A 14,727-nucleotide genomic window follows, 5' to 3' on the forward strand; every position below is an offset into this window, starting at 1 on the left:
GCTATCCCACTACTGGGTATTTATCCAAATGACTTGAAATCAACAATCCAAAGAGACTTATGCACCCATATGTTCATTGCAGCATTACTCGCAATAGCCAAGATGTGGAAGCAACCCAAGTGCCCATCAACTGATGAATGGATAAATAAGATGCGGTATATATATATATATATATATATATATATATATATATATATATATATATATATATATAATGGATTACTACTCAGCCATAAAAAAAGACAAAATTGTCCTGTTTGCAACAACATGGATGCACCTTGAGGGTATTATGTTAAGCAAAATAAGCCAGACAAAGAAAGACAAACACTGTATGATTTCATTCATATTGGAAGATAAACAAATAGATGGACAAAGAGAATAAATTAGTTGTTACCAGAGGGGAAGGAGGATGAGCATAAGGGGTAAAGGGGCACATATATGTGGTGACTGACAAATAATAATGTACAACTGAAATTTCACAATGTTATAAACTATTATGACCTCAAAAAAAAAAAAAAAAAAAAAAGAAGAGTGACCTGGAAGAGAGAAATTGGAGAGAACCAGGAGAAAAAACTTTCCAGGAGTTTTTCCGTAAAGGGAAGGAGAGAAATTGGGGAAGTGGATCAAGGAAGAAGTGAGGCCAGAAGAGGGTTTTTATTTAGTTATCTTAAGATGGGAGAAATAGTAGCATGTTAGCAGGCTGGTGAGAAGAACCCAGTGGCGAAGGAGAAATTGATGATCCAGGAGAAGAGAGAACTGCTGGAGTCATACTCCTAAGGAGGTGAAAGGGGATGGGTCTGAGGCACAATGCGGGGGAACTGGCTTAGTTAAGGGCACTAGCAGTTCATGGCAATAGGAGAGAAGGCTGAGTATGTGAGCCCAGATACAGGAAGGATGATAGATGTGGTGGTAAATTCTTGTGATATTTTCTTCTGATGGCTTCCCTTTTCACTGTGAAATGGGAGTAAAGTCATTAGCTGAGAATGAGGATGGAGGAGACAGAGCTGGAGATAAAACATCAGGCACCATTAAAGGCTCTCTTAACATCCTCAATTTGAAGGGCTGGGTGTTTTCTCTAGCCATATTCAGATACAAAGGTATAGGTGCTGGAGAAGTCAGAGAGTTGGATTAACCAGAATGATGGTTTTACCAAGTGAGAGAGAGGGAAAGGAGCTAAAGGTAGATGCAATGATCATGATAACAGGATACTGACACACTATAAGCTAGGTTAGGAAGAAAGAGAACATGAAGGGGGAGAGGGACAGTGAAAAGATCTTAAGATAAATGAACTGAAGGTCCTGATGGGATCAAAGAATTGTTGGAGGTGGAATGCTCAAGGGAATGGACTGGGAAGAAAGGAGACAATGGACAGATGGATGTTTGGAATTGAATTTACGGACAGGTGGTAGTTACTAGTAATGATTAGGGTAAGAGATTAAACGTGGACAAGAGTGAAGTAGGGAATACGTAACAAAGAGTCTGGCCCTCCAATACATTTTGACCCTTTCACACTTCTTTTTTTTTTTCCCCTTCCCCAAATCCCCCCAGCACGTAGTTGTGAATTTTTAGTTGTAGATCCTTCTAGTTGTGGCACATGGGATGTCGCCTCAACGTGGCCTGACAAGTGGTGCCATGTCCGTGCCCAGGATCCGAACTAGCGAAACCCTGGGCCACGGGAAGTGGAATACGTGAACTTAACCACTTGGCCATGGGGCTGGCTCCCCCTTTCACACTTCTTATTCCTTACTTTATAACTCTAAAACCCACTTCTTTCTATTTTATCCTATTGCTTCTCTTTAATCAATCGGTATGCGAGTTCACAGGTTTCTAATTTAAATGTGACTGGAAAGTGACTTAAAATATATATGGTTATTACCATATGACCTAGCAATTCTACTCCTAGGTACATACTCAAGAGAAGTGAAAACATACATTCATACAAAAACTTGTGTATGGATGTTCACAGCAGCATTATTCATAACAGCAAAAATGTGGAAACAAAGTCTGTCAACTGATGAATGGATAAACAAAATGTAGTATATCCATACAATGGAATATCATTTGACTATCAAAAGGAAGTTTTGATACATGTTTAGAACATGAATGAACCTTGAAAATATTGTGCTAAGGGAAAGAAGTCAGACACACAAGGCCACATATTGTATGATTTCATTTATACGTAATGACCAGTATAGGCAAATCCACAGAGATAGAAAGTAGATTAGTGGTTGCCAAAGACTGAGGGGAGAAGGGGGCTTGGGGAGTGACTGTTAATGGAAAAAGGATACTCTTTTGGGTCATGAAAATGTTCTGAATTTAAATAGTGATGATGGTTGTACAACTTTGTGAGTATATTAAAACCCATTGAACTGTTCACTTTAAAAAGGCGAATTTTATGGTATATGTATTATATCTTTAAAAAGTCCCCATAAAACTCTGCATTTGGATCTCGCAATTAAAAGGTCTAGAGTTAGATCAGTCTTACCTTAGCAATGCAAGCTGGACAAAACCAGTCCCCATCTGGTATAGTCGTAATCTTGGGTCTATGGCAGTATGTATGACAGCCTTTGTCACAGCCATCACAAAGGAGGAGCAGTTCTTCATTATCTCCCTTTCGACAGATCTGGCAATACTATAATATATGAAAAATCATTTGAAATTAACACTCTGCTATGAATAATAGTCATTGGGATATTAAACATACAATAATTCCTAATTTTTATTAGTAATGAACATTCCGCTTGCTAACAAATATACAGTAGCCATACACATCTATGTATCTCTCATTACACAGATATGGACCACATGACGGGGTGAGCAGTTCAATTGGGGTAAATGCACATTTCAGGTACACTGCAAAGAACAAAGCTAGAGGTTGAATGCCTGCACACACTTCAGAAGCATGTACACATTAACATATGGAATAATTAACATGACATTAGAGCACATAAAGCAATGAATAGCTTTAATACATGGTGTTTTAATTTTTTAATATATTTCATCTTTTGCTTATCTTAGCATCCTCATGATATCCTGAGAAAGAAATAAGTAAGAGTTAGAGTAATTTTTAAAATCAAAATTAGGAAACTTGTATTAGTTACAGAATTATATACATAATAATAAAAAGATATCCCTCTATTTTGACTAAATTATCCATCTATTTTTTTGTGATTGATATAAAAATGTATCCAAACCAGGAAACTTTGGAAATCAACCCAATCAAACATGTGTCATAAGTGCAGAAAATGGATCCTACAAAATGATTTCTAATGAAAAAAATATTGATACAATAAATTAAATCAAAGAATTTAAGAAAGGTTATGATTTATTTTCTAGAACTAAAAGTAAAATTATTTCTTTTCTGTTGACAAATTTCTAATACCATTAAGAACTTTAAAATCTGTAAAGAGAAGATTTTTTCCCATGCATACATATTCTGTATAAGAAGTTTCACAAAGAGAAAGAAGGAAAGTTAGACAAGTAAAAACTTTCAAGATGGCTTAAAAAACAGTAAGTACCAACATTATATTTTGACAGTTTATATTCCCAGTCACAGTAGAAAATGTCCTGCAATTAATATTTTAAAAAATGAAAATATTTAAACTGTAAATCATTTATACTAATTCAAAGTTATGTATTTATATACTCTTAAAAACAAAATAGCTTAACTGTTCAAACTTAATTTGTTTAATTATCAATACAACATTAAATCTTAATCTGGAAAGTCTAAAATAGTTGCAATATAACTCAATATGTATACCAATGATAGCTTAAGAATCTTATCAAAATGGCAGACACACACTATTCAACTTAACAAATATCTATCAAGAATATGTAATGCACATGTAACAGTAAAATTGGCATGTGTACTAAGAGCAAAAGCAGCAGAGTTTAACGTTCCAACAGAAAATACTTATTTTATGACTTTTCTTAATATCACATCATTAAATACATTAATATGGTGTATTTCTCCAAATTTGAGTCAAATTTTTAAAACTTCTATTGAAAAACACTAAGAAACAACATTTGGAAGGTTATATTTAAATCCCCATAACAACAAAATTTAAAAGTCATATTCATGAACATTAAGTAAATTCTCACCGTTTTCTGCAATAGATAATTAAAAATACTATAAAGTCTGTCTTACACCTCACATTTATTATTTAAAAGTAAAATTATTTTCAGATACTTATTAAGAAAAGGTGGCAAATATCAAGTTGATAGCACTTTTGAAAAATCACAATAATAGCTTGCAATATGTAGAGCAAATGTATTAATACTTGGTTTTAACTCCTTTGCTACTATAGTAAAAAATGGTGGGTGCTGCCTATTGTTTCACAACAGTATGAAGCATAAGGTGGGTAGAGAATTATCTGGAGGCAAATTCTAACAGCTCTTTCTTTCTTGGTAAGCTTGGTCTCTGGCAAAGAGGGTATTTCTAAAGATATTGAGCACTTTAACATTAGGACATAAGACCATTATAGGCACTGTTACATTTCTAATTAAAGATTATAAAGTTCTCATTAATCTTTGAATATGAAACTCTGCTTTCTTTTTAAGGTAGTTTCATAGGAAATAATGTGTTATTAAACATTAAAAAAAGAAAAATTATAAGAGATGGAGTTAAATAATGATATGTGTATATTAATACCATGGAAAAGGTTACGACTTTGCAAAAACTGAAATAAAGTTTTAGGTTGCAGAAAGTAAGTATACTAATATAAAGGCAGATTTTGGTACAAGTTTTGGGTTTCTGTGTATAGGTTATAACAAAACTGACCAAACGATGATTGTTTTGGTGTAGATGAGAAAAATAACTGTACCAATTTCATTTTGATGTAGGAATTCAATCTTTTTTGATCATTATGGCCTACATTTCACCAAATATATTTGTCTACAGTGACTTTAAAACTGGTTTTAATAATAATTTTTAGAAGACAAATTATTTTTACCTGGTAAAAATGGTGCTGGACGAACTGAGCAATACCTTAAAACTTACGGTAAATTCTAATCCGGACTAGGAAAGACCCAAATTTGAGCATACTGTGAAAACTGCAGATTCTTTATGCCATGGACATTTTAGGAAGAAGTGAAAAACCACAGAAGAAACCAAATTTATTTGTATAGAATGAATATGACATTAAGTAGTCTAGGCATAGAGGGAAAAATGAAGGAAAGAATGCTAAATTATTTAAGGATTACTTCTTTGGGGAACGACTGTTTTAAGTAAAGGAATTTTATCCTTATTCATTCATGAAATCTCAAATGTTTGAATTTTAAAGCTAATCTGTAATTCAAAAGCAAATGCTAAAATAATTCATAAAAGTCTACATATAATAAGATATTTTTATATATGATACATAAGAGGCAAGAGGAACACATACATCATTTAAAATAAATATCTCTCTGGAAAACATATGAAATAAAGCTTTTATTTTGAACATATAGCATTTGGTACCTGGTACAAAGTAGAGGCCACTACATGAAAATAACTAATTGGGCTTGAACAAAGAAGCTGAAAAACCAGTTCTCATTATAAAAGACTAAAAGATCCACTCTTCATGTCAACTAATGTCAAATTATGTCATATCATGCAATGCCAAATACATGATATCAGTGCATAAAGTAAGAGTTCTCTGCTTATTTTGTATTTATTTATCCAAGTATTTTAGCATTAAAAAAATGAAAACTGATAGAAACATAAAGACACTTTAGGAACGCAGTGAATATGTCGCAGGTAATGTTAGCAACTGGAATGTTTACAAGAGTGAAAGGCCTTCAAGATGTTTAGATTAACAAACAACTATTATGTTGACAGAATGTAGAAGACAACTTCAGTCAGAGTTATAAACAATATTCAAAGGAGGGAGAATCAAGATTTTAAAAAATAAAAGTAACACATTTGGTAGGTTCCTTGAAAAAGTTCAAAATAAGGAGGAAAATATGAAACTACACAGCACTCAAGAATTAAGCACTCTCAAGTACAGCATACATTATTTTGACAATAAGTAATGTATAATTAAGAAGGATCTGGAGGTTGGAAAAAAACAGAACAAAGTAAATTAGTTATAGTATTTCTTAAATAAAAACACTTACAACTTTCATAATTGATTTTTCCCATGCTATTGATTTCTGTAACTGCTGAATGCACAGAGCTACCTGTGCAGCACTGCGAGCTTCTGATAATGCCCTTCTCCATACCCTGAGCCCTGGAGCAATATCCTCTTCAATTCTGCATTGAAATATAGAAAAATTAAGTAGGTCATGTCTACATTTACAGTTACCGAATGTGAAACAATCATCACACTGAAAGCCAAGCAATGACAAAAACACGTAACAGCCAATAAGTATAAGGTTTAAGCAACTAAATTTGATGTAGTGCACAGACTGTGGCTACGTGCCTCAAAGCTTAGTCACAACCAGGTAAATGTAAGATCACTTTGCAGGATTATCAACGCACATAACAAAAAAAAATGTTTTTACAAAGCACCATGCAAATAGCATGATCCATATGGATCACAGACATACAAGAAGATACATAGATAACAGGCAATAGAAAATAGGCTCCAATTAGCAAAGAAGCACAATAATTTTTCAAGTTAATCTCAATAACCTACCCGTCACCATCACCACTAATGGATGGTGCAGGAGCAGGGACAGTAACTGTGCCCACATTATCCAGTTTGATCTGAATGGTGGTACTTAAGGGGCTCTTCAGATACCTTCTTTCAATGTTCCGCTCCAAATCAGCCAGCCTGGTTACAGCTATATCTAGGGGGTTGTCACTCTTCCGTTCTAGTGCATGTGCACTGCTTTCTTCTTCGCCAGTAAATTCTCCATCATGCTCCTTGCACAATTTAGAAAATGACTTATGTTCAAAATATACCAAGTCCTCCCTTTCTGATGCAGGCTCTGGACACATCCAACCCTATATATCAAGAGAATAACGTTATTATGGTTTCCTCCTAAAATGCCTGCTGGGTGAATTACCTTTACTTAAAATACAGCAGCAGACACCAGCAGATCTTTACTAAAAGTTTTTACCTTGTGTTTCCTAATGCTAGGTAGAAACAAGAACAGAAAATTAAATGAAACAGTTGTAAGTACAGTTTAAAGAAGGAAATTTAGTAACTTTTGATATTATGAAAGGTATGATGAAAAACAGCAAAGTACTCTGAAGACTAAATGTTTATTAATTTCAAGGGACTACTGAAACGGAAACCTCTCCGTAGTCTCTGAACTTTGCTCTTCCTTCCCATTTTCATTCCTTCCACCACTCTTCTGTACAGGTCAAAAATGTACTCACCATTTTTCCTTTGGCCTCAGGAGCTTTGCATAGACTGTTATGTTTGTCTGAACAGCTTTTCCCTGTTTACCTAGTTAACTCCACTCACCCTGCAGCTCTCATGTTAAAATCTACTTCCTCAGGGAATCCTTCCTTGACTTCCTTTAGGAGGTAAGTTTCTCTATTACAGCTCTCATAGGACCATATAATACTCCATAGCCTTGTGACAGTCACAATTTTATACTACTGTGATTATTTGATTAACATCTCTCTACCTCTAAATTCCATGAGGGCCGGGACCATGTCTGCTATTATTCATTTTATCTCCAACACAGTGAAGGCAAATAGTGGGCACTCAATACGTAGATGTTGATTGAATAAATGAATGACCTTGTAACTCAGTTTGCTTATATCGATCCTCTAGCTCAAAATCCTTCAAAGATTCCCTACTGTTTAACAAAGTCCAAACATTTACCACGACATTTGAGTACCTCAATCTACCTCTTTCTCTCATGTTCCCATTCATGCATCCTACCCTGCAGTCAAATTTCATGCCTTGTCACTCCCCAAACATATCCTGGTGTTCTGCTCATGGTGTTCACTCTTGCTAGTACGGTATTTCCTGTTCTCTGACTCTCAAAAGCATACTCATCTTCTCAAGTTCCATCTTGACTTCTACATGAAATCTTCCCTGATCTTTCTCTTGTCTCCACCAGAAGTTGCATAGTATTCTTTTTCTAAATTTATGCATGGCTTTGTACTTTTCTGCGGTCAGTTACTAGATTTTGGAGAGATGTACACATGTCTTATCTCCCTATTATATGGCAAGCTTTATGAGGGCAGAAACCACATTTTACCCAATTCCGTGGTATCTACTGGCTGATGTGGAATAGATAGCAAATGCATATTAAATGAAAAATAGAATATTCTTTTTATTAAATTTCTTTAGGGATAATTATTTTATCTTATATATTGGGGTCAATTCTTCCTCTTTAACTCAGTAGAACATTTATATTTAGAAAGTAAGGATGGAATTATGAATAGTATACATAAGTGCATTAGGTACCAGTTATGTCAAATGAACTTCATTCCCTTATTTTAAAAGGGATACTAAATTGCTAAATCGAGGGAACCCTGTAAACATAGTATATCTTGATTTCTGCAAGGCAACTAATGAGACAAAAAAATGAAAGCTAGATTAGAGTTAGAGAAATCTAGACGGTTGAAAACTATATCCAAAGAATGGTAATTAACAGAGCTTATCACCTCAGAAGAGGTCCTCAGTGCCAATGTCCAAAGGTTCTATATTTGTCCTGTTAATGCACTTACGCATAACCTGGTTGATTGCTATTAAATCTTCAGGTGACTTAAAACTAGGAAGTTAGTTCAACATTCTGTACGACAGGACTTGATAAAAATAGTTCCATATGCTGAAATATGGAAAATAGTTCAAAAATCAAAATGAAATTATTATGAAATGAAAAATATCAAATGAAATTAATGAAACTAGAACAATGATAAATGTAAATTTTAGCTTTCAAGTTTGAACAACTGATTACAGAAATACCACATGTGATATAACTCACTTACAAGCACTTTGAAAGAGGCCCAGAGATTTTTTTATAGTGCATACTCAGTGTAGCAATAGTTATGATGTGCGTGCTAAAAAGCTGTTACAAATTCAAATTGCATTAATAGAAGTATAGTGCCAGATTAAGGAAAGTAAAGGTCCTATGCACACATTCAGACAACTCTATGTACACTTATGGGTACAACATTTTAAGAAGGATATTGACACTGGTGTTTATTCAGAAGACAATTATGGACCTGGAAACCATTTCATAGGACCAACAGTTGAAGGAATTAACTAGTTTGTAAAAGAGAAAACTTAAAAAGAAATACAGGAGCCATCTTTAGAGGAGCTGAAAGAGTGATTAGGCTTTTCGTATACTTTCAACAACAGAACTAGGACTAGACGTGCAGATTTTTCTACAATATAAAAAAAGAATTCCCAAATTATTAGCAAGCTGGAGTGCTAAAATATTAAAATAGAAATGAATGCACTTAAGTAGTCCCAGGCCACCTGCTTAAGGTGTCTTCACAATGGCTAATTCCCCAGGCTAAACACATAACTCTATTTTCTTTTTAAGAAAAAAAGCATCATAAACCTTCTATAGATATTAAAATAACGTTTTGTGGTTATTTTCATCACTTGTGTTTTTAGACTCTTCAAGACTAATATAACTATAATTCATTTCTTAGAATAATACAGGATAATTCAGTAATACCTTATTAACAGGATGCTAAAATATCCCATTTAAAAAACAAATTCCACTTATCTTAGCCTCTAAGAACACAGCCAAGAACATCTAAGCAGACAGTAACGTGACAAGGTCAATGCACCAAAATCTGAGTATATCTCCAGGAAAATGTTTCAGGCCCATGCTCTGACTTTATACATAATTTTAAAAGCTTGATGATATGCTTCCCAAACCAATAGCCAATTAGAATTGGCAAGTTAGATGGGGGGAAGTTGGAGAAAAACAGGGCTAGTAGGACCAATCCAATTTAAACCAGCAAGTGGTAACAACTGACCACGAGAGATGAGAAAGACTATACAAAGTAGATGTAGCAGTTTAAACAGCAAAGCATACAAGGATCATTTAATGTAGGGGCAAAACCTCTTCAACATTTCCCGAGGGAATCATTATCTAACAAGTGGTCTTCATTCGATGATCTTGTGTAACCAAGATAATTTAAATCAAACTCATTATTCTCAAGTAAGAAGGCAGTGTAATGCATAACATAAGGGATCCAAAAAACATGTTAAAATATTATGGCACTAAATGGAATAATTTTCATTTCTCCAGAAAATTAACCTGTACGCAAGACTTCATTTGTTGAAGATGCCAGATGAATGAAGGAATTTTATATTGTATTATGGTACCAAGGGGAGGATACATATCGTTTGCCAGCACAATAGTTTCAGCAATAATAAATTTTTGCTTCCCAAAGTTAGTAATTATGTTTGTGGCAAGAAAAGGATATTTGATTAGCTGTGGAAAACGACAGTTTTCGGAGATCCTCAAAAGTTTCCAATTGTCAGCATTAAAGTAATTATGAAGCAAAATTTTAACCATTGGACGGCATAGTATTATGGCTTAAGTTTCTCACTCTCAATAAAATGAAATATCAAATCAAATTACATGGAGACTACATTTTCCACGCCTTTTCATGTGTCTGTCTCACACTTATTCATCATCTATCCATTCAGTCTCAGAGACATCACCATATTATCAATTGAGAAGACCTTTACACTCCTCTTTACAAAACCAAAAATTCTTGCATAAAGGTAAAGTTTTCCTTTTGCCTGTCCAGTGGAAGCCACTTCTAATCACTGCTGGTGACATGGTAATAATACCCAGTAGATAAATTAATTAAAACTTTACAAACATACCTAGGGTGTGTGTGAACATGTGTATCATGATATAAGGTATATTTGGGTATATCTATAGTCTCCAATTTGAAGTTATATAGAGTAAAAGTCTGACATATAACACGGCTTGTATACAAGGGAGGTCCTGGTCCTATGTGAAACACTATAGTAGGAGTCTGATAGAGTATTACTTCTATCACAAGTAAAACTGTGAAATTCTGCTTGTGGTAAAGAAATGCATACCAGAAATGATATTTTTGAATACCATTAAAGACACAGCAAGATTTAGTAAAAAGAACACGGGCTGTGGAGTCAGACAGACTTGGTTTGACTTCACATTTAGTCACTTACTATATGACCACCGGCAGCTTACTTACTCTGAGCCTTGTTTCTTACCTGTAAGATGGGGGAAATTAATTCAGGATCGTTTTGGGAATGAAATGAGATAAAGTGAAAACATTTAGCACAGTACCTGGTATATTATCAGGCATATAATAAATATTAGTTACCTTCCATTATCCTAAAAAAAGATTTTATTCCAAGTCAATTTTACCTTTACTTGCAAACTTGCTGATGCAACCCTCCTTTCTAGATCTTCTACCTGTTGAAGAACACTCAAATCCATGTCCATTGCTTGTTCTTCCACTGACCAGTTCTCCACAATATCTCGAGTTACCTGGTTTTCTTCATTTTCATTTAATTCAATAATAGCAACTACATTGGAAAGGAAATTAGTTTTAAAATCCACTTTATCCCTCAATGATTTCTTCCAGAAAGTGAATAAAATTCCAGGGGTAACATGTATGGGTAACCTAACACACACAAATGCACTTCTGCACATGCAGGAAGCTTACTCTTAAAAGTTGGAATCATCTTTTTTTAAGAAACAAAACAATATGTCTGCAGGTTATAAAAAATTATAAGAAAGTAATACAAATTTAAGAAATGTACATAGTTACTGTTTGTTGAGCAAAATAGAAAAAAAAATGCCTATTAGTAATACGTTAAGAATTAAGACACTAAAATATGTTTTAAGATCAAAGAATGAATTCTCATAACTAGGCAGGAAAGCAGAAATCTGTTTTAGGTACATACCATCCTTATTCTTGATGCAGGCTTGAGTAATATAATCCAAGTGTTTCTGAATTTGTTTTTGTAATGCCTTTTCTCTTATTCCTCTGAGATGTAGCACTTTGAGCAAAGCTTTTAGGTCCTCTGGGTCAATAATTCTCCACCAACCAAACTGCATTTCTAAGTCATGATAAATATGTAGATCTTTTACAAATATTTTGAATAGGAATTAATGACACAATGCAAATCAAAAGATTTTTGACTATGCATAAAACCATCAAAGATTCAGTTATAACATAGGAAGCTCTAACAATGAAATAAAGTAAGTGGCTATAAACCATCTCAGTGTACCTACCTTCTGGAATAGGTTTTGGACTAGGAAAATCTACTGGTTTTGCTACTTCAACAGCTGCAGGTTGAGTTGAAGAGACTTTTTCACTCTGTGGTACTGGAGATTCACTTTTATTTGAAGCAACATTGGGAGTCAAGAATGAATTACCATTTCCTTCTGATAGTCCCAACCCTGATCCCAGACCGGGTAAAGGTGATGTAAATGGAATATTGGAAGTAAGCACACCAGTGGGCCATCCACAAAACTGGAGTCCCATCATAGATACTCCGCTTTTCATCTGCAAAAGACAAAAACAAAATGAAACAACATTGTAACAGTAGAAGTTAGGGAAAATGCTTAGAATCTGAAATTATTTTTAAAATTCTGAAAAAATATTCTTTCACTTATCCTGATTAAAGGAAAACTAAATACAGTAGCAACAATGTTAAATTCCATGCTCTTTTTTGCTCCCCAAAGTAACTGCCTTTCAGATATACTATAACAGTAGTAAGTTAAAAAGTAATTAAAGAAGCCTTTGCCTTAGACTTAGACTAGAAGTTGGTAGTTCTGATGGAGTTTGGTGATAGCAATTCTGACTCTTTTCAGTTTCCAAACTGTGGCAAGGATAATACAAATATTCAACTGATTCCCTTTGAAAATCTTCAGGGGGCCAAAGATTAAATAAAGCAAATAAAAATGAGTTACAATTAGCAGTACTAACCTGAAGAGGTGATAAAGCAAATGGATTTAGGCCAACAGGATTCTGGGCAGAAGAGGGTCCAGGAAGAGGAGCGGGGGCAGGCGAAGGGGACTTAGACGGCGGCTGGGACTGAGGGGTCACCAAGGAAGCAGTTGGCGTACCGGCGTGGGCAAGCGAAGTGTCATCACAGGGTGCTCTTGGCAAAACACTAAACCACTGTTTATTCTTTTCAGTCAGCGTTTTTAACAACTGGTCGTTGGGGAGAGGACTGTAGAACTTCCCTGGACCACCTGAACCAGTGTTGAACAGATTATTAGAGTCTGTCTTTTCCACGCTGCTTTGTGTTGCTGTTGACTGAATACTGCCCAACGAATGTTTTCCACTGTTTTGATAAGACAGTGTGCACCCATTTGCACTACTATTTGGTTTGGGGGTCATTACATCTGTCTCAGGAGGCATCTTAGCTACTTCTAAAAGTTTGCTTAATTTTGAAAAAGAGCCAGGTTTCTGGAGAAATAGATTTGTGTTGTCTTTTTCTTTAGGATCTTCCTTTTGCTCACAATGATCTGGATTTGAACAATTTATTGTATCCTCAGAAGTCTCAAATATTTCTTCTTTGATCTGGATACTTTCGGCCTTTTTTAGTTTTTCTCTTTCTTTTGCAATTTCTTCTAGTCCTACAAAATTGAAAAGTATTATGAGGATCAGTGACTCGCAATCAAACCAATACTATATTTTATTACTATTTATCAAGTTATATGCATAAATATTTTAACAAACTTTTCTAGATTACTTAATACTCTCTGGTTTTTCCTTTTTTATAGACTAGACTTTTTTGCTCATTGAAAAACTAACATGATTTTGTAATTAACCATTATAAAAAATTAAAACAGAAAAAATATTAAAAGTCCTAATACACAGCAAGAACTATTATTCACATTTTTGTAAATCCTTCCAGTACATACACATTTAAATCTATAAATTAAAAAAAGGAAATCTTATTATATACGTAATATTCTATCCTATATGTTTTACTGAATAATACTCTGTAAACATCCTGATATGTCAATAAATATATAACTACACCATAAATTTTAACGACTATAGAGCATTCAGTGGACTTGATCATAATTTAAACAACTATCTTCTACTGATGACTATTAATAGGGCCCAGTTATTCACTATTATAAACAATGCTATAAATGATGAACGATCTCGTATCTGTATCTTTAGACTTAAAATTTTTTTTTTCTGATTTACTTCCTTAGGATAAACTTCCAGAAAAAAACTTACTGAGTCCTAAGATATGTACTTTTCAGAGTTTTTGAAATACGTCGTCAAATTGCCCTCTAGAAAGTCTGATCAATACACATTCACACCAGAAGTACACAGAGCCTCTGTTTGCCTACACTCTCAACAAAATTGAATACTATCAATATTTTTTGTCTTTGCCAATATCTGGGAAGTGAAAATCTAAATTGTATTTTTTTCTGATCAGTAGTAAGGCTGAATATCTTTTCATAGCTTTATTGATATTTCTCCTTTGTGAACTTCTGGCTCATATTTTTTTTTTTTTTTTTAAAGATTTTATTTTTTTCCTGTTTCTCCCCAAAGCCCCCCGGTACACAGTTGCACATTCTTCGTTGTGGGTCCTTCTAGTTGTGGCATGTGGGACGCTGCCTCAGCGTGGCTTGATGAGCAGTGCCATGTCCGCGCCCAGGATTCGAACCAACGAAACACTGGGCCGCCTGCAGCGGAGCGCGCGAACTTAACCACTCGGCCACGGGGCCAGCCCCTTCTGGCTCATATTTTTGATCAATGTTTTAAAAATAATTTATAAGAACTCTTATAAAAATATAAATCCACTACTTTATTCAATTTGAGAAGTAATATAATTCAAGGTA

At 34.4% G+C, this 14,727-nt stretch overlaps 1 protein-coding gene across 50 annotated transcripts in view; it reads right to left on the reverse strand.

The window, feature by feature from the left end:
* BAZ2B (bromodomain adjacent to zinc finger domain 2B) overlaps positions 1-14,727 on the reverse strand; it is a 290,353-nt gene that overhangs the window by 19,359 nt on the left and 256,267 nt on the right. For all 50 annotated transcript variants that reach the window (XM_070507912.1, XM_070507924.1, XM_070507921.1 and 47 more), the window contains 7 exons: positions 12,845-13,500; positions 12,148-12,421; positions 11,817-11,972; positions 11,275-11,435; positions 6,618-6,928; positions 6,097-6,232; positions 2,486-2,632 (listed from right to left, as the gene is read on the reverse strand). In XM_070507912.1, coding sequence (XP_070364013.1) covers positions 2,486-2,632; positions 6,097-6,232; positions 6,618-6,928; positions 11,275-11,435; positions 11,817-11,972; positions 12,148-12,421; positions 12,845-13,500 — 1,841 coding nt within the window. The remainder of the gene's footprint in view (positions 1-2,485; positions 2,633-6,096; positions 6,233-6,617; positions 6,929-11,274; positions 11,436-11,816; positions 11,973-12,147; positions 12,422-12,844; positions 13,501-14,727) is intronic.

The sequence above is a fragment of the Equus asinus genome, chromosome 4 (assembly GCF_041296235.1).
Source record: "Equus asinus isolate D_3611 breed Donkey chromosome 4, EquAss-T2T_v2, whole genome shotgun sequence".
Classification (NCBI taxonomy): domain Eukaryota; kingdom Metazoa; phylum Chordata; class Mammalia; order Perissodactyla; family Equidae; genus Equus; species Equus asinus.